Source organism: Dama dama, chromosome X, assembly GCF_033118175.1.
Source record: "Dama dama isolate Ldn47 chromosome X, ASM3311817v1, whole genome shotgun sequence".
Classification (NCBI taxonomy): domain Eukaryota; kingdom Metazoa; phylum Chordata; class Mammalia; order Artiodactyla; family Cervidae; genus Dama; species Dama dama.
The window spans coordinates 36,021,338-36,041,438 of NC_083714.1; the positions used below are offsets into that span (position 1 = coordinate 36,021,338).

General features: G+C 42.9%; 1 protein-coding gene and 1 non-coding gene across 3 annotated transcripts in view; one reads left to right on the forward strand and one right to left on the reverse strand.

The window, feature by feature from the left end:
• Nucleotides 1-376: 376 nt before the first annotated feature.
• Nucleotides 377-20,101, reverse strand: part of GPC3 (glypican 3) — a 436,510-nt gene continuing 416,785 nt past the window's right edge. For both annotated transcript variants that reach the window (XM_061136403.1, XM_061136404.1), the window contains one exon: nt 377-884. In XM_061136403.1, the coding sequence (XP_060992386.1) occupies nt 715-884 (170 nt within the window). In that variant the 3' untranslated portion in view covers nt 377-714. The remainder of the gene's footprint in view (nt 885-20,101) is intronic.
• LOC133053262 (U6 spliceosomal RNA) lies at nt 15,812-15,915 on the forward strand. The gene has a single exon (XR_009692193.1). It is a non-coding gene; the product is annotated as a U6 spliceosomal RNA (small nuclear RNA).

Genomic DNA, 20,101 nt, shown 5'->3' on the forward strand with positions numbered 1-20,101 from the left:
GACACTCTAACCCATTTATTTTTTAAAATTATTTGGCTGCACTGGGTCTTAGTTGCAGCATGCGGGAGCTTTAGTAGCAGCATGTGGGATCTAGTTCCTTGATCAGCAATCAAACCCAGCCCCCCTGCGTTGGGAACATGGAGTCTTACCCACTGGACCATCAGGGAATTCCTTCAAACCTATCTAAGTGGAGATTATGGATGGGGTGTGTGTTGGGAGGGATTGGCTTTGGCTGGAGCTTGGGGCCAAGACTGATACTCACCCAAAAGATAGGCAGGGAGGGGGATTTTCTTATGCGGAATAGAAAGCTAGGTGAGGAGGAGGAAAGCACTTCATGGTCACCATGTATGAGGGCTTACAAAAAAGACTCAACGCATTTTTATTTGAGTGTTTATTATTTTTTTTTTCCAAAGAAATCCATGCAAAGGGAAAGACAGAGAGAAAGACATGGCAACCATGTTCTAGCAGCCAAACATAGGAAAATAATTTGGCACAATTTGTTTATTGCAAAAGAATCTATACTACCACTAAAATTTGCCCTCCTTACGGAGATGCCATGTGATTTTCGAAAACATAACGCAGGGTTAGTCTTCTACTTAATGGCTGAAGGAGGTACAGAAGATAAAAAAATAGGGAAAAAGAAAAAGTTGGTTCCCTTTATAGAGGGAGACCACAGGGTGCTGAAGGGCAGCACATATACTGTGAGCTTGGCAGTCAGTGCACCAGGAGGAAAAACCACAGCACAGAGATTGCCAAGCTGGTGAGAAGCTTCAGGGGAGGATGGCCATTCCCAAGGTTATGAGAGGCAACTATCTCATTGTCCTTCTGATTCACATGCTGCTTGCTTCCAGGAGCATCGTCCACGTCCAGATCATAAGCCAGTTCTGCCGAGAGAGAAGAAAGACTTTAAATGCAGGCTCACCAACGGCCTCAGGTGTGCACTCTTCATGGTCCAGGCACTTGTCTGGACTGCTGGGGTAGCCCGGCTTTGAGTTCTTCCTTTCCTTGAAAGGAAGGCCCCCGGGAGATGGGAAGAAAACATGGGTATGGAGTTGGGGGCCCGCCCGAGGAAGAGGGCTAGTGGTGTTCCTGCCAGAGAGCACACCAGCAAGGCGCACGCAAGCTGGCCACTCCCCTCCTGCCTTTGGCTCCACCCACACCCTGGGGTGCACACGGGCCCTTGGCATGTCTGCTGGTGGCAAGGCTATGCCATGTGGGTAACTTACATGCGTGGTCTCATGTGTATGTGTGTTGGTGGGGGAGGGGATGTGGTGAACCCCCAGGGTACCTTTACTGTGTCCTGCACCCCTGGGAGCCTTGCCTTAGAGTTGACAGTAAGGTAGTTTGCCATTGAAAGTTGTTTTATTTTTCTGAAATATTTCTTCTTTTATCTATAGGGTCTTTTCACTTCTGACTGCCAACACACACACACATGATATGCATAGGATTTAAACTGATATCAAGTAAATTAAGACTAAGGAGAGGCCTATGGGTAACAGTCCTTCTTTGACTGCCTACCATTTATGAGATTATCTTCATGATTCTGAAAAGAAACTGGGGTTGGCCTAACTCAAAAGTCCCCCAGAAGGCAAATCTAAGTTGATAGTGGTGTTTCAGGAAATTAAAGACGGTTGGCCCAGGGCTCAGGTTCTTTTAGATTTGCTTTTCCAGATTTAGAGTGCAAATCTTTTCCTTTGGCTTTTCTAGACTCGGTCACCAATGTTTCTATTTCAATATCTTGTGAAAGTGATGTGCTGTGAGCAACTTCAGCAGCCAACTGTCCTGTGGCCAATGGAGCCAGAAAGATCTCTTGGGGACATGGAGATGCTTAGCAACAGGCACAGAGGAAATGACTGGGATTCTGCAGAAGGAAGGAAGGAAGAGGAAGGAAGAGCTCCTCTTACAGCGGATGAAACACGCAATAAGTCACAGGAAGAAAGTGTGGGGACTCAGCTGGTCCAGGATGTGTGCAGAGCAGGGCCTAAGACCCGGGCTCCTGTTAACACCTGGCATTGCTGAGAGCAGACAGCAAAGTCAAGGTGATCAAAGCCAAAGGCTCTGATTACACAGTCCGCAGTGCTACTTTCCAAAGGGCTATTGCAGTTTATAATGCCACTAGCAATGATGAGGGAACCAAATTTACTATGTCTCAATAAAAAAATATATTGTAGTCTGTATAAGATGACACCTCACAGTTTCTTTGATTTGCATGTATCTGATTACCAGTATGGGCTTCCCAGGTGGCGCAATGGTAAAGAATCTGCCTGCCGATGCAGGAGACGCAGATGCGGGTTCATTCCCTGGATTGGGGTGATCCCCTGGAGGAGGGCATGGCAACGCACTCCAGTATTCTTGCCTGGAGAATCCCATGGACAGAGGAGCCTGGTGGGGTGTAGTCCATGGGGTTGCAAAGAGTCGGACACAACTGAGCACACATGTGCAATTACTAGTATAGATGAATGTTTTTTTTGTCTACTAACTATATTTCTAATGTAGGACAGTTCATATCCTTTGCCTTCTTATCTAATTGGTATTGATGTTTTTCCCATTAATCTGAATGCACATTTCATTGAGTCCTTTGCTTATCATATTCAATACAAATAATTTTTCTATTTTGTAATGAACTATAATTATTTTTCATTGCTGTACAAGAAATGATGTCCTAACTTTCAATATATAGGAATCTGACCACATTGTACTCTTCTGAAGCTGAGAAAGTGTTTCTTCTTCATTGTTGATAAAAATTCAAATCAAAATTTCTTGCGAACCTTCTTACTGAGGGAAAAGCAAATCAACAGACTAATCTCCATTCCTTCTCCCCGCAAAATAACTAGATACAAAGAAAATCAAAGAGAAAAAGAACAAAGAGCAATGCTTCGCTTGGAAATCAGACCTCTGCTCTGCAAGGTGAATGGTGCAGAGCATGCAGGCGGAGGTCAGCTGTCAGTCGGCAAGGACAGTGCAGGCTTATAGGGCCTGATCAGATTTCACGAGCATTGAGAACACATATGGCTGGATCTGTTGAAAGCCCAGCCTTGAGTCTCACGGCAACTTCTCAACTTAAATGAAGAGGAGTATTTTTAGGACTGACCTGAATGAGAGCCCTCTCAGCAGTGCTTTCAGATTCCTTTTCCGGATATTCCCCTTGCCCAACATCAGGATTAAACAAACAACATCTACTACTGTGACCACTCAGTTCCCCTACTATTTATCTTGCTCTTCAAATAATCCATGAACACTACACACTTTTGTCTACTATAGCAGTTATGGTACACCCAGGAATCATGTTAAATCCAGCAGTTTCTCATCTTTGTACCACCCAATACATCTTTTGTTATGTCTATATCTAGGATCTATGTTTTGAAATTATAAAAATGACTGCCGATTACTGAGTCCTCGTTGTGTGCCAGGCACTGTGCTAAGTACCCTTTTTATACATGATCTCATGTAATTGAACACTCTCAGCAATGTTATGAAATAGGTATTATAATTCCCATTTTACTGATGAGGAAGCTCAAGCTCAGGTTACTTTTTTGCCCATATTTATACATCTGGTAAGTGGCAGAGGTGGTCTTTGAACACAGGGCTAACTCTGAACCTCACATGGAGCTATACCATACACAAATTGAAAAATTTTATATACCAAATATACTGCAGTGATTGAGTAGTAATGGGTTCCTTCTTGGGAAAAAAAAAAAAAACTCAATTAGTGAAAATATCCTGCCAATGAGAACTAAAAACCAGATGAAATAAATGAAGCAAAAAGACAACTTACAGACTGGGAGAAAATATTTGCAAATGATGCGACCAACACCGGCTTAATTTCCAAAACATGCAAACAGTTCATACAACGCAACAACAACAAAAACCCCAACAACCCAACTTAGGTCTTATGGGCCTAAGACTTAAATAGACATTTCTCCAAAGAAGACATACAGGTGGCCAACAGGCAATAAAAAGATACTCAATATCACTAATTATTAGAAAAATGCAAATCAAAACCACAATGAGGTATCACCTCACACCAGTCAGAATGGCTATCATTAGAAACCCTACAAATAACAAATGCTGGAGAGGGTGTGGAGAAAAGGGAACCCTCCTACACTGTTGGTGGCAATATAAGTTGGTGCAGCCATTATGGAAAACATTATGGAGGATATCCCAGAAAACTAAAAACAGAGTTGACATATGATCCATCAATCCCACTCCTGGGTGTATATCTGAACTAAACTATAATTCAAAAAGATACATGCACCTTAGTGTTCACAGCATCATTATTTACAATTGCCAAGATAGGGAAGCAACTTAAATATTCATCCACAAATGAATGAATAAAGATCTGGTGTGTGTATAAATACACACACAAATATATATGGAATATCACTCAGCCATAAAAAAGAATGAAGTAATGCCATTTGTAGGAATATGGATGATGTAGAGATTATCATACTAAGTGAAGTCAGGAAGAGAAATACAAATACCATATGATATTACTTACATGTGTGGAATCTAAAATATGACACAAATGAACTTATCTATGAAACAGAAACAGACTCACAGACATAGGGAACAGACTTGTGGTTGTCAAGGAGGAGGGAGGGCAGGGGAAGGATGGGAGTTTGGGATTAGCAGATACAAACTACTACATATAAAATGGATAAACAACAAGGTCCTACTATAGAGCACAGGGAACTGTAGTCAATATCTGGTGATAAACCATAATGGAAAATATAAAAAAGGTATATATGTGTATAACTGAATCACTTTGCTATAGAGCAGGAACAGAACATTGTAAATCAACTATACGTCAATAGGAAAAAGCGCATGAGAGAAGTCAATGTTTTCGTATACAACCAATCACATAGTTGATTAAGTAGCCTTCTTAAGCTTTGTGAAATACTGAAAAGAGGTTTAGGTTTTGGGACCCCAAATGGTTTTTATATCAGCTCTATTTTCCTGAAGCAATCAGCAATGATGGCCAAGGCCATCAGACACACACCTGGTACAAAGCTGGGCCAAATCTCCTACCTCCAAATGATCCTAGGAATATTCAGAATAATACCTTCCTGTGCTTCCAAAGCTGTGGCTGTGGGTTTCCTGAGGCTTCCCACCCAGCAGCAGTAAAGCTTTATTGCTCAGTCTTATAGCCAGGCTCCTGTGGCTGATACCGATGGAGGTCCCAGCAAAGATACATTCTGAGCCTGGGCCACCATCATGAAGAATAGAGATGAAGAGGACAGCTTAGCATGACAAGGAGGCACTATGGGACACAGAGGAAATAGAGATTTGGTTAAGATAAGCTTGGACATTCCTGGACAGGGGAAATATAATCCAGTTTAATTCAACAAACTTGGTGTTGGAGAAGACTCTTGAGAGTCCCTTGGACTGCAAGGAGATCCAACCAGTCCATCCTAAAGGAGATCATTCCTGGGTGTTCATTGGAAGGACTGATGCTGAAGCTGAAACTCCAATACTTGGGCCACCTCATGCGAAGAGTTGACTTATTGGAAAAGACCCTGATGCTGGGAGGGATTGGGGGCAGGAGGAGAAGGGGACGACAGAGGATGAGATGGCTGGATGGCATCACCGACTCGATGGACATGGGTTTGAGTAAACTCCGGGAGCTGGTGATGGACAGGGAAGCCTGGCGTGCTGCGATTCATGGGGTCGCAAAGAGTTGGACACGACTGAGCGACTGAACTGAACTGAAGAGCAGCCTGCTATGTCCCAAGCATTGAGCTAGAAGATTGGAGAAAGACTTAAAGTTTGCCTTTAGGAATCCACACTATGGTGGGATTACAGACCAATAGACAAACCAACAAGACACTTGGCAGAAAGTGGAAAGGGTTCAGATAAAGGCAAAAATGAAACACCAGGGGATTAGAAAGGAGAGAAGGGACTTCCCTTGTCTAGTGGTTGAGTCAGTCTTCCCAACCTAGATGTCCATTGACAGATGAGTGGATAAAGAAGATATGGTACATATATACAATGAAGTATTACTCAGCCATGAAAAGGAATGAAACTGGGTCATTTGTAGTGATGTGGATGGTCCTAGAGTCTGTCATACAGAGTGAAGTAAGGCAGAAAGAGAAAAATATCATATATTAATGCATATATGTGAAATCTAGAAAAATGAACCTATTTGCAGGGCAGGAATAGAGATGCAGACAGAGAGAATAGACATGTAGACATGGGGTGGAGAAGGGGAGGGTGGGACATATTGAGAGAGTAACTTGACTACCATGTATAAAATAGATAGCTAGTGGGAAACCTGGTGCTCTGTGATGATCTAGGGGGTGGGATGGGGGTTGGGAGGGAGGTTCAAAAGGAAGGGGATGTCTGATTCACATTGTTGTATGGCAGAAACTAACACAAAGTTGTAATGCAATTATACTGCCAAAAAAAAAAGAAAAGAAATCCGCCTTCCAATGCTGGGGGTACAGGTTTGACCTCGGGTCAAGAAACTAAGATCCGACATGCCACGGTGCAACTAAGGCTGCACCACACCTCGAGAAATCCTGTGTGCTGCAATGAAGACCCAACACGGCCAAAATATAAATTTTAAAAACAAAGAAGGAAGAGAGAAAAATTCCAAATAAAAGCTTACTGGAAGGCTCCTTTGGACAATTGCGCCATGAAGCATGGGTGGACTGTGGCAGGGCTGAATGAGATGGTTACCCATTTCAGGCAGAGGGTTGCACTTGAGTCAAATCATCAATACCTGAGAATGCTGAGAGGGCACACTCAGTGCGAGCCAGTAGCCTCTGTGGAGGGAAGCAACGTGAGTGCTCATTGTTGTGGAGTGTGTGTGTTTGTGCATGTGTTGCTTGCTGGATGATAAAGAGTAAGGCAGCAAGGACAAGAAAATAAAGGCCAGATCTTGACAGATTAGAAAGATAAGATAATATAAGACTTTATTCTGTGGGCAATAGGGAGCCACTGCAGGTTTTTAAGTAAGGAATCCATACAATCTGTTTTGTGTTTTTCAGAAAGATCATTGTTAACAGTTTGGAGGACAGCCCTAAGTGGGTGGGAGAGACTTGTCAGACATCTTGTCTTGGGAAAAACAAGAAGCCTGTGGGAACAGTATCTGGGGATCTGCCAGTAGCAAATATTAAAAAAATTCAAAAACCTACGAAGAAGCTACACCAAACCAAGACCATCTTATTTTGCTACATGCCAGATGCATTATGGGGATCACCACAAACCATACTCTTAAATCACTCATATTTTTATGTTTATCAGTGATGTTTGGTTAGGTACATAGTGTAAAATGTACATAAATTGTTTCTGTCTTGCAGTTGAATGTCAGTGAGAACCTTTTGGGCCAGCAAGGAGATTTTCATGCTAAATTCAAAAATCTGTTTCTATTTGTCATCAGTTTAACTACACCCAGAGGGTTAGACCCAACAATCTGTACTAATAACACACTCAGCCATGACTCTCATTTTGCTCTTCTGTCCTTTGTGTTGCAGATTAGATAATCCCTTTAAATTATCATCAGTCATTTAGGCCTGAGCTTTGTATGGAAAAAGTTTTCTGGATTGGACGAAGCACTTACTCTGGGGTACAACCCTGAATATTTATTGGAAGGACTGATGCTAAAGCTGAAGCTCCAGTATTTTGGCCACCTGATGTGAAGAGCTGACTCATTGGGAAAAAACCCTGATGCTGGGAAGGGTTGAAAGGAGGAGGTGAAGGGGACAACAGAAGATGAGATGGTTGGATGGCATCATCGATTCAATGGACATGAGTTTGAGCAAACTCTGGGATATGGTGAAGGACAGGGAAGCCTGGCATACTGCGGTCCATGGGGTCACAAACAGAAACGACTGAGCGACTGAAACCACCACCACCAGCCCCATTCTTAGTTATTCAGAATCTCTTAGGGGAGTTCCTAAGGAAGATGCCTCCATCCTGGGAGTCTGGAGCCCTGGGTTCCAGACCTGACTCAGTCACTGAGTTACTATTTCACCTTTGGCAAGTCACTTCTCCTGGGCCTCAGTCACCCCAGTTTGCTAAATCAAGGTACTGAACTAGATGAACTCTAAATTTCCTTCTAGTTTTATTTCTCTCTGATTCCAAGACTCTTGGGGCCCAGTGAGGAGCACAGTCTGCTCAAGCCGCCATCATTCCTCTACCCACAGCAGTCAAGATGGCTGCCCCACCAGAGCACCTGGAAGCAAGTAGATGCAATCAGTTGCTTTTCCTGGCGTGTGAGCCTTCCTAGTGATGTTCACCAGCTACCAAATTCTGAATCCTCTTTCTCCTTAAGCTGGTCTAATGGTGGATAAGAGACCTTGGCAAGAAATAAATCCATGTTGGACTGTTTTTATTTTCTTTAAACCCTGACGTCTCCTAAAGGCCATAAACACCAAGCCCTGGGGGAGAAGTTGCCGGGGTACATCAAGCAGGCGTGCACAGGCAGCCAAGGAAGATCTGTCAGCCAGTGAGACAAGCCTTTGGGCCCTTACAGAGCCACTGGGGTCTTGAACATATAAAAAGATTCAAACGCTCACCCTCTGGTAGCATGGGCATCAAGCAGGGCAAGTCTCTGATAGAGGGGTCTCACCCACCAAAACTGGTGGACTTCACAGGGGCAGCCCAAGAGAAGAATTGTCATGGCAATACCAGGGGAGCAAATGCTGCTGCTGAGCCGAACAGGGGGTGTCTTCTTTGCCAAGCCTGCACCAGCAGAAGGCTTCAATGCAGGCCCTAATATGGCAACAGAGCAACACTGCTCTCCTTGTGTCTTGTATCCGCTGTGTATGGTTGGGCCCTGGGACATAAGTATGTGAAACCAGCAGTGCACTGCTTGGTAGGCCCCCGAGGCTGAAACTGGGGAAATCACTAGAAATTGTACTATTGCACACTCTGCTGCCCCTTCCCACAGAAGCCTTTGGGCCATTGGCTTCTGAATCCCTAATTGATCTTGGTTTTCCTTGTCCTCCCCTCAATACAACCTTCCTTCCTGCCACATCAACGCCCCCCACCACCACCTTTGTGAACTTTCAGGTGTGAAATGACTACTTAAGACTTGAAAGCAGAGGAAAATGACTTTGTTAATGAACCTCAGGTCTCTGGGAGTGAGTCGGAGATTTTCTTCTTCATAGATCAGACGAGGGAAATGGCACACTTGAGGCCTCTGGTTTTAATTGGTCTAATGGGACTTCTTTTAGGGTCCATTTCACAACGTGCCTTCGTGACAAATAAGTGAGCTGCCAGTTTCGCCAACTAAGTGACTGCAAATTCTGGGAACAATCCAGTCACTGCTCCTGGAAGAGGGCTGGGGCAATGAGATGCCCACTTCATTTCCTACAGCTAATTCCAGCCTACAAATACCCTTAGGTACACTGCTAGGACGTTGAAAGAATACAATGGAGAGAGGCCTGGCCTTTCTTCCTATAAGCTCTGTTTCTCAGTCTGGGCTGGGTGTACCTTCAGATTACACTGCAGTGGGCTGTGGGGACATGAGGCCATGGCATGCTTCTTCCCAGGGATTTAGAGGGAAAAGCACACTATTTTATACTGGGACATACAAGGCTGTATGATGGAGCAAAAGGGTATTATTTGCAAACTCAGTTAAGATTTCATAAAGTATTTCCCATTTACTAGGACTTTCAGGTTATGTCCCAGATCCTCAGAATCAGGTGTTCACTCCCACTCTTCACTGCTGTATGGGGTACTTAGTATATTGGTTTTAAGAGCACCATGGGACACTTGGGTCACCCAGGCTTTGTATACTATCAAAGCTGGGCTATTCTGACCACATATTCCTGATTAATGACTTAAAGTAACTTTTGCGATGACAACTTCCTTGTCAGGAGAGGAATGCCACAGTAATTGCCCTTAAACGGGACTCAGAAAGCTTAGTGTCTAATACAAAATGGTGTCCAGGGGATTCGGCCACTAACTATGTCTCACTTTTGTGTGCAGCCACTGAGAAAGGAACAAAGAAGAACATCATGTAATACATTTGGAAACTGTCATTTTGCTGTAGAATCTTATTATGATGTGGGCCAGTGCCATACTTGTTTAGGTACATCGAGAGTCAAGTCATATTCCCCGAAACAGAACAACTTCATCCTGGAAACTGACACTGTGGGTGGGTGGTGTGGGTGCTGGCTTTCCGCCACCAGCCTGAGAATGATCACCACCTTCCACAGGAGTGTCACAACTATTACTCTCAGAGATTCAGACCCTTCTCACCTGAGGCTGCCTAAGGTCTCCACAGGAATCACAGTTCCTCAAAGCCTTTCCTTCCCATGGGAAGTAATGGCCTGAGACTCATTGGAATATGAGAAGCTGGTGACAGAGCCATGATTCAGCCAGGGCCAGGGGAGAAGATGAAGAAAACAGGCTTCAAGAAGGCAAGTGAGAGCAGGAAAAGCACAGCAGAACGTTATAGAAAGGTCAAGGAAAGTAAGGACTGAGAAGAAGCTACTCAAAGTGTCAACAAGAAGGTAATGGAAGATTTTTGAGAGAACTTTCAATCGGGTGGTTGGGTTGGGCCAAAAACCAGATAGTACTGAATTGAGAAGAGAGTGGGAGATGATGTGGATTCACTCAATACTGATTAGCCTTTGGAGAAGTTTGAGAGTGAGTAAGATGAAGCACTGTTGTCGGAACTGTGTATTGTGTATATTGTGGCAGAGCTATCAGCAAACACCTGTACAACCAAGCTTCATTAGAAGGTGCCTCCAGAGGTCCAATTCAAGATGGTCTTGGAAATGCTATATTCTTGTTATCCCTGATGCATTAACAACCTGTACTAGATACCAGATACCTGTATACCAATGTTTATAGCAGATTATTCACAGCAGCCAGGAGGTGGAAGAAACCCAAATGTCTATTCATCGATTAATGGATAAAGAAAACGTGGTCTACCCATACGATGGAATATTATTCAGCCATAGAAAGGAATGAAGTACTGCTGCCTGCTACAAGATTATATGAACCTTAAAAACCTGACACGAACTGAAAGAAGCCAGCCACTAAATACCACATAGTATATGATTCCATTTCTATAAATATAACTAGGCAGACTAGGCAAATTTTGGCAATAGTGGTAATGGTTGCACACATTACAAGTGTAAATAATGCCTGTGAATTATATACATAATGGCTAAAAAGACAAGTGTTTTCTGATATATATTTCACCATGATTAAAAAACTATAGAAGCCAAAAGATAATGGCATTTACGTGTACATCCTAGTTCCCAAGGGGAGTGTGAATGCAGCGTTCCTCTGGCATTTTACTTTATAGAGGAGTGAGTGTGTGTGAGTATACCTGATACCAAAGCACCCACCTCCAAAAGGTATGTTTTGAAATTCAAGTTGTCCAAAAAATTTAAATGGGTATTTAAGCACTACCTTAGAATTGCAAATATGGCTCCTCAATTGGGAGTGAAGGAAGAGGGCAATTTTTGTCAAGAATTTTAATCTGAGGTTATTTTAAGAGAAATTTATATACAACTGCAGGAAACTTACATTTACTTTTGTGAGTCACACAAATGCATTTTTTAAAAAATCAATGAAGGAATAAATACACTCTGTCCTCATTACTTTAAGAAACTTAATGGTTTAGATTCACAGAGCTCTGTTTATAATATAAATTTCAAACATGATGCAGCTACAGAGGTATGCATCATTGGGCTTTGAAGATGTAGAAGAAAGATACAAAATGTCACTTTTTGTAGCCAAATCAAATTGCTGAGGGAGCAGTTAGGAATGAGGGAATGGCCTTATAGTCCCTTGGAACCCGTGCTCCAAGATGCTTAATAAAAAACTCTTTGATAGTATTTGGCATAGGGCTTTAGACAGATTTGAATGGGAAAACCCCAAATCTGGTAATCTTCCATTTTTAATCAGCCATGGTAGATCTTACAAAAAATGTACCTGAGAACTAAACTGCTTGCAATATCCAACAGCAAAGGAAAGTTACTAGAACAATAGCCAATGGGTCAAAATAGCTCAAGTCTCTGAAAACACTCAGCCTGGGTGTAGGAACATTACAGGCCAGAAATCAACAGGAGGCAGTTGTCCTCATAAATGAAAGATGAAAAGCCTCTCTACGTTGTTCTGTCTGAAGCTGTTTCCTAAAAACTCTCCAGTTGTGAAATGCCCCCCTCATCATTAATGGGATTTGGGGAACTGAGTCTATTTTCCTGTCAATTTACTTGGAAGAACACAGTGTCATCCTGGCTCCCTCCTCCCTTCCCATCTTTGGGTCTGGACTGTCAGAACACGACCATTCACAAAGGTACCACTTCCTGTGTCCATGTGGGGGGTTTTGGCTGAGCTGCTTGGCACGTGGGATCTTAGCTCCCCGACCAAGGATGGAACCCATGCCCCCCTGCAGTGGAAGCATGAAGACTTAACCACTGGACCGCCAGGGAAGTCCCCCCTCCTCAGTCTTTGGGCAATGATCATTTCTCCTCTTCTCAGCCTCTCTCCCTCTGCTTTCTCCCCTCCCGCCACAGTCCTCAGGGCCCTAGCTAGACAAGATGTCCATTGCTCTCCAACGGCCCACTGCTGTCCAGGAAGAAAGAATATGTTCTATTCTGTGACAGTAAAAATAAGACAAATACCCTTTTTCTCAATCACCTGTTGAATCACATTTCTCTCTGCTCAAAACCCGATGATGTCTCCCTACTGCATGTGGGTAAAGTCCTAGTTCCTTAGTATGGGCATTCATGAGCTTCTTCAACTCATCTTGTCTTGCTTTCCAGTTTCAACTGCCCATATATTTCCCCAAGTACCATATACTGTGGTCATACCACCCCATTTATCATTTGCTGAGAGTGTCAAGTGCTTTGAGGTTCCCATGCCTTTCTTCATGCTGTTCCCTCAACTTGGGATGGTATCGCTTTTTTTTCTCTCTCTCAGGTTTCAACTTACATGGCACTTCTTCCAGGAAGCTTTCTTTCCCTTATTACCTTTTCCTTCCCTTACTACCCCAGTCCAGATGAATCACTTCTCTCTGATTATTAATTGGATTGTACTTCTATCATAGCGCTAATTTCAATCTGTAGCATACATCGTAGAGTTAGTCACTCAGCTAGACTTGGAGCCCCATCAAAGGAAAAAATGAGTCTTACTCCTCTCTTTAGCTCCCACCTGGTACTGAGCTAGCAGAGACGTTGAAAAACCATGAATGAGTGAGTGAATCAATGGCCACACAAGTGAACATGTAACCCCATTCTACTGAGAATATGAAGGTGAAGGGCTACCTCCTTAGTAGATACCCTTCCTGAGGAGTGTATCTTCATCAACTGATGATTTCCTTAGCAGAAGGAGTCCCACTGAACAATGATGAACATAAGAAAAAGGCAGGGCCAACAGTGTGGGTGGCCCAGGAAGGACATGGCAGCGTTCAAACCCTGACCTTTAGATACCAAAACCCTCCTTTCAATAGCCAGTTCTCGTTACCCACAGCATCAGTTCACTGTACTCAGTGTGGACGGAATCTACAAGATTTGCTTCTTACTCCGTTTCACTGTCTGGAAATCAATGCCTTACTATGTAAGCAAGGGACACACGCCAGCATTCTGTGTGCCACGCTGGGTGGAAACAGGATTGCTGGTGAGCAGGATCCATTTAGTTCTCACTTGGAACCATTGTGATTGGCTTCCCATACCTTTGACCCTTGCCTTTGCCCCAGAATCTACCCACCGCTGGACCACACCCTGCCCTTTCCATCACCACCAATTCCCAAATGAGGAGCTGTTTGCTGATGATTGACATTTCAGTGCCTGTCCCTGCAACATCAAAATACATCTTCATTAATGAAGTCCCTTGCTTGGCTGTAAAAGCACAGAGCAGTAAGACCTCAATCCCCATAGTCACACGTGCCAGCACCCCTTCTCCTTGCAGAGGTCTGTGGAATGGCTGCCAGGAAAATACAATTATGTGCTGGCACGAGAAGAAATACAATTCCTTAACCTAAAAGTTCTGTGTTTTCATTTCCCCCCCTTTCCATTTCTCTATTCACTTCTTTTCTCTTTCCATTGCTCTTTAAACTCATTTCCTCTGTCCAATTATTCCCTTCTCTTCTGTCTAGTTGTTGCTCTACTAAACATTCTCTCCTGTCTCTACAGTGATCTTTTCCATATCCTTAGGCAAAGGGCAAGGTTGGAATCCTCTGATGGATTCCGAATGTTAAAGATGTTTTCTGCTCCTCTGCACTTTGATTTAAACGTCTAACCTGGGTTCCATTTGTTTTAGAAGAGGTTCTAGTATCTCCTTAATCTTCCATCAACATATCCATGGCCTTCCTGTTTACCCTCAGCATCGCTCCTGCCTCTCAGCTCTGTCTCCTTCATTGCTCCGCCCCCCACCGGCCAGCTCCACTGACCTACTTATCTGCCACTGCTCCACTCCCCTACACCAGGCGTACCACTGTTGTTACTTCCCTTCTCTTTCTCATCTCAGACTCTTCTTGCTTCATAGCCATGCCATTTTAGTACTCCTGTTTCACAGCCTTGTCCTTCTTCTAAGGGGAAAATGATTTGAACTTAAAAGAGGTAAAGAACTTTCTATAATTACTGCAATCTGACAGTTGTGTAGGCTGCCCCTAGGCAGTGAGATCCATCTCTGGGGGTGGGCCATGAGAGTTTGGACAGCCATTTGGTAGAGAGACTGGTGAAGGGATTCAAACATAGAATGAGGGGGTGAAGGTAAATAGCTTCTGATGACCCTTCCAACCCTGAGATTCTAGGATTTCATTCAGGTCTTTCTAGGTCTCATGGCAGGGATAAAGGGTGAAGGGATGGTTCAAGTGACCTTTGCATTCCTCCCTTTGATACAGACACTGTCTGGAGAGGAATCTAAAGAGACTCCTTTGGATTCTCTCTTTCAAAGAAAGAGATCAGTGTCTTCTGGAGACCATGAGTAGCTTAGAGAGGAGGGCTTTAAGTTTGCCAAAGAGTTATCAACCAAGACATAAATTTAAGGGAGTAACTACTGACCTGCCTAGGGTAGGGAGAAAACGCCCCACAAAATCTGTCCCACTTATTAAGATAGAGGCCAAGTCCCAGAAATAACGTGACTATTTATCAGGCAATATGAAATGGGCATGGGCCTCCCTGGTGGCTCAGACGGGAAAGAATCTGCCTGCAATGCAGATGATCCAGGTTTGATCCCTGGCCCTGGGTCGGGAAGATCCCTGGAAAAGGAAATGGCAACTCACTCTAGTATTCTTGCCTGGAAAACTCCATGGACAGAGGAGACTAATTGGCTACAGTCCATGGGGTCGCAAAGAGTTGGACACGACTGAGTAACTCACACACTATGAAACATGCATATATGGTATGGGATGGCCATAAGAGGATGCTGTCTATATAGATGACAGAACAAGCATCTTAGGAATTGTTTCCATGGAAAATTTTCCTTCCCTATCAATAGGAAACAATTGTCAGTAATTTGCAGGTGGTAGACACCTCACTCAGTGCAGCCACATAATGGTATCATTCAGGATCCACAGGAAGAAAAGAGTATCTTGTAATAAACCATAGCATCATTGACTCAATGGATATGAATTTGAGCAAAATCTGGGAGATACTAAAGGACAGAGGAGTCTGGCGTGCTGCAATCCATATGGTTGCAAGAGTATGGGACACGACTTAGCGACTGAACAACAACAAAAATAAACCATAATGGAAAAAAATCTGAAAAAGAGTAAGTATGCATATATATATGTGTGTGTGTGTGTGTGTTGTGTGTATGAATCACTTTGCCATTCACCTGAAACAAAATGTTGTAGATCAACTATACTTCAATTAAAAAAATAAATACATAAAAAATAAATAGGGTCGTGCTTGCTTTACATATACTAAAATTGGAATTATACAGAGACAATTAGCATGGTCCCTGAACAAGGATGACATGCAAATTCATGAAGTGTTCCATATTTTAAAAAAATACATAGGGTCAAGGGCAGCCCTAGTTCCTTATAACTAAGAAGGGGCAAAAGTTTTCCATATTGTTTTTACCTGTCTACAGAATAAGGCAAATGTGCCTGTTAACTAAGACAAATACATCTCATTGGCCAAATCAATTTAAGAAGGGAAATGACTGAGAAGAACGAGGCATCAGGCTATAAGCATAAGAGAGGTGTTAGAAAATGAATGATGAGATTTCAGACTGAAAGGCCTTGCAGGGGCAATAAAGAAGCCACATTTAAAGACACTAAAATGCAAACAACAACAATAAAAACAGATCAGAACCGGGTCCTTATAGCCTGGCACTATAAAATGGAAATATATGCTAGAAGTTAATATGCTAGATGTCAAATAATGAACACAGCAACTATACTGCAATCATCTGAAGGAAGACAGGGAATAGGGTGGTAGTATTTATTGCCTGGTGAAAAGCAAATCACACACATAAAGGAGTTTTTGATGTTGCAAGAGATTGGGTAAAGATCAGGATGTGGCATCAGCAATGTGCACTTCCTGCCTTTATTTCATGGGACTTTTTCTGACCAATTAGGAAGAAGAGGTTAGACTGGAAAGTTCTCCCTGGAATCAGAGCTTGCTTCAAACTAAGTTCCAATAGATACTTTGTTCCCCCCCCTCATTTTTACTTTTTAAAGAAATTTATTGAGTACATACCACATCACCTACTTCAAGTAAATTTCAGGTATACAGTTCAATGACTTTTAGTAAATTTAGCAAGGTGTGCAACCACTGTAATTCAATTTTAGACCATTTTTATCAGTCATGGAGCTTTACCCATAAGGTCCCTCATACCAGTTTACAGTTAATCCCTCAATGATTTCTTTTGAGTTTCTCATCTTGAGCTCTCTGCATCATCCAATACTGTTAGTTGGCTACTCTGTCTTGAAACTTGCTGTCCCCCTCACTATCTGATACTACTTCCTTTCAGGTCCCTCCTCTAATCATTCTCAGACTGCTCTGGGGGCTGTTTTTCTTAAAGACAGGTGTTCTCTCCTTCTTTGACTCTCCTCACTTCTCACTTGATAAGCTGTCTTGAATGTTCTCACCTGTGGCCCTGGTTTTCTCTTTCCCCAGAATCCCAAATCTATCTCTTGCTCAGACATCTCTGGAAAGCGAACTGTTCTGACCTGGATGTCCTTCAGGCAACTCAGACTCAGTAAGCCACAAACAACACAGCGTTTCTATTCCCTTAGCTGCTCTTCTTCCAGTGGGCCCCTGCTGCCCCACCCTCACCCCAGTTCAGATTAGCTTCAACTAGCTATCCAGTACATGAAAACTGGATGAGGCACAAGCTGGAATCAAGACTGCCAGGAGAAATATCAATAACCTCAGATATGCAGATGACACCACCCTTACGGCAGAGAGTGAAGAGGAACTAAAGAGCCTCTTGATGAAAGTGAAAGAGGAGAGTGAAAAAGTTGGCTTAAAACTCAACATTCAGAAAACTAAGATCATGGCATCTGATCCCATCACTTCACGGTAAATAGATGGGGAACCAGTGGAAACAGTGACAGACTGCATTTTCTTGGGCTCCCAAATCACTGCAGATGGTAACTGCAGCCATGAAATGAAAAGACGCTTGCTCCTTGGAAGAAAAGTTATGACCAACCTAGACAGCATATTAAAAAGCAGAGACATTACTTTGCCAACAAAGGTCTATCTAGTCAAAGCTATGGTTTTTCCAGTAGTCTTGTATGGATGTGAGAGTTGGACTATAAAGAAAGCTGAGTGCTGAGGAATTGATGCTTTTGAACTGTTGTGTTGGAGAAGACTCTTGAGAGTCCCTTGGACTGCAAGGAGATCCAACCAGTCCATCTAAAGGAGATCAGTCCTGAATGTTCATTGGAAGGACTGATGCTGAAGCTGAAACTCCAATACTTTGGCCACCTGATGTGAAGAACTGACTCATTTGAAAAGACCCTGATGCTGGGAAAGATTGAAAGCAGAAGGAGAAGGGGATGACAGAGGATGAGGTGGTTGGATGGCATCACTGACTCAATGGACACGAGTTTGAGTAAACTCTGGGGGTTGGTGATGGACAGGGAGGCCTGGTGTGCTGCAGTCCATGGGGTCACAAAGAGTCGGACATGACTGAGCGACTGAACTGAACTGAGCCATCCAGTTGCCCAAGCCAGAAACCCACAAGTCACCCTAAATTCCTTTTCCTTTTTCATCCTCCAGGTCTAATTAATTCTCACATCCCATGAATTCTGCTTCCTTAATATTTTGTGACTTCTTCCCCTTCCCAGCGCCATTGCTTATTCCCACTACTGCTTAGATGACATTCTTCTGACCTCTCCCCTGGTCTCCTTCTCATGCAAACCATCCTCCACACAGTTGATAGACTCCTTTTATTTTGTTAATTTTTGAAGTACTCAACACATGAATACATTCTTGAAGCAAAAAACTGAAACAATACCTGAATATATGGAGTAAAAAAAAAAAGCCAGCCACCTTTTCAACATGTCCCTTTCCACACTCCAAAGAGGTAATTACCAGTAAATGCATTTTCTATGCATATGCTACAAGGTCTTGGAAATCTTTGAATGTTAATACATGGAGAACTGCCTCATTCCTTTAATCAGTGTGAGAAATTCCATAGTATGAATAGATGTAATGGTGCTATTAGGCATTTTCCCACTGATGGGCATTTAGTTTGTTTTTAATTTCTACCCAGCATGAACAAGGATGTAGTGAACATCCTCTGACATACACCTTTGAAAATATGGTGTCTTTCTTTCAGGAATATTCTGAGAATAACACTGGCAAGTAGGGATGGAGGCTATGCATGGAAGATAAGTTGCAGGACAGTAGGACAGAAGTTGGGAAAGCTGGGTTGGAGAAGATTTTGAGAGTAAGGAGATTAATTTATTTTTTTCTTAAAATGATGACATTCAGTTCAGTTCAGTCGCTCATAGAGGATATTAATAATATGTTTATGCATGTTAAGTGGCTTCAGTTGTGTCTGACTCTTTGCAACACTGTGGGCTGTAACCTACCAGACTCTTCTGTCCATAGGATTCTTCAGGCAAGAATGCTGGAGTGGGTTGCCATGCCCTCCTCCAGGGAACCTTCCTGACCCAGGGATCGAACCCATATCTTTTACATCTCTAGCATCAGCAGGCAGATTCTTTATCACTAGTGTCACCTGGGAAGCCCATCAGTAACATAGGATGATATTAAAGCATCTTTGGGGAAAAATCATCTTATCACCCTATTGCAACAGCTATTTTTAAAACAGACAGATATTCATTTAAAACAAAGGAGGTACTTCTGAGTTATAACAGATCTGTCTGGGCACAACAACCACAGAAGACCTGGGAGTCACAATGACCCACTTCCAATGCAAGGGGCATAGGTTCGATACCTAGTTAGGGAACTAAGATCCCACACGCTGTGCAGCACAGCCCCCCCACCCCCCGCCACACAAAAAAACCCCTAATATTATGCTAAACTATATAAACTGGATTGTGGAACATATCCTAGTACATAAGCTGTCAGTATGGTCTTTGGTTATACCCATTTTACTATTGTATTCCATTTTTATTTTCACAATTTTAGAAGGATACTGAGAATACTTCTTAGAGCAGAGAATCCAGATCATTAGGGAGATGGAAACTAGATCTGAGGAAGTGAAATTGTCCTGTGATTTCTGATTCACTTCTAAAAGTGGTGACATCTTGGTCCTGAGACCCACTTGGCTGAGTTTTTAATGCCACTAATAAGTTCATTGCTCAGCCTGCAAATCCACCACCGCATTAGCAGCAAGGAACACTATAAGGGGGAATCAAAATGAGCAAACTGTAATTAGGTATGCCATGTCACCAGAGAAAGTAATTTACTAAAGGGATTACCATGATTAAAGATGCATTCTCCTTAAATAGAGATTGTTTTCTTCCATTGATTTGTCCCAATCAATTCCCCCTATGTCATGCAGTATTCCAGTTGGACAGCAATTTCTGTTGTCTTTTTAATTTCTCTGCCAAGAGATTAGAGGAAGTAAGTCGAGCTTCTGCAGTCACTATAATTTCCTCACAAATGGAAGAAGTATTAACAGAGGACTATAGAGACAGATTACAGCTTAGGTCACCCAGGGGAGAAATCCGAAGCCCCCTTTTGACTAACAACAAGGTAAGTAATCC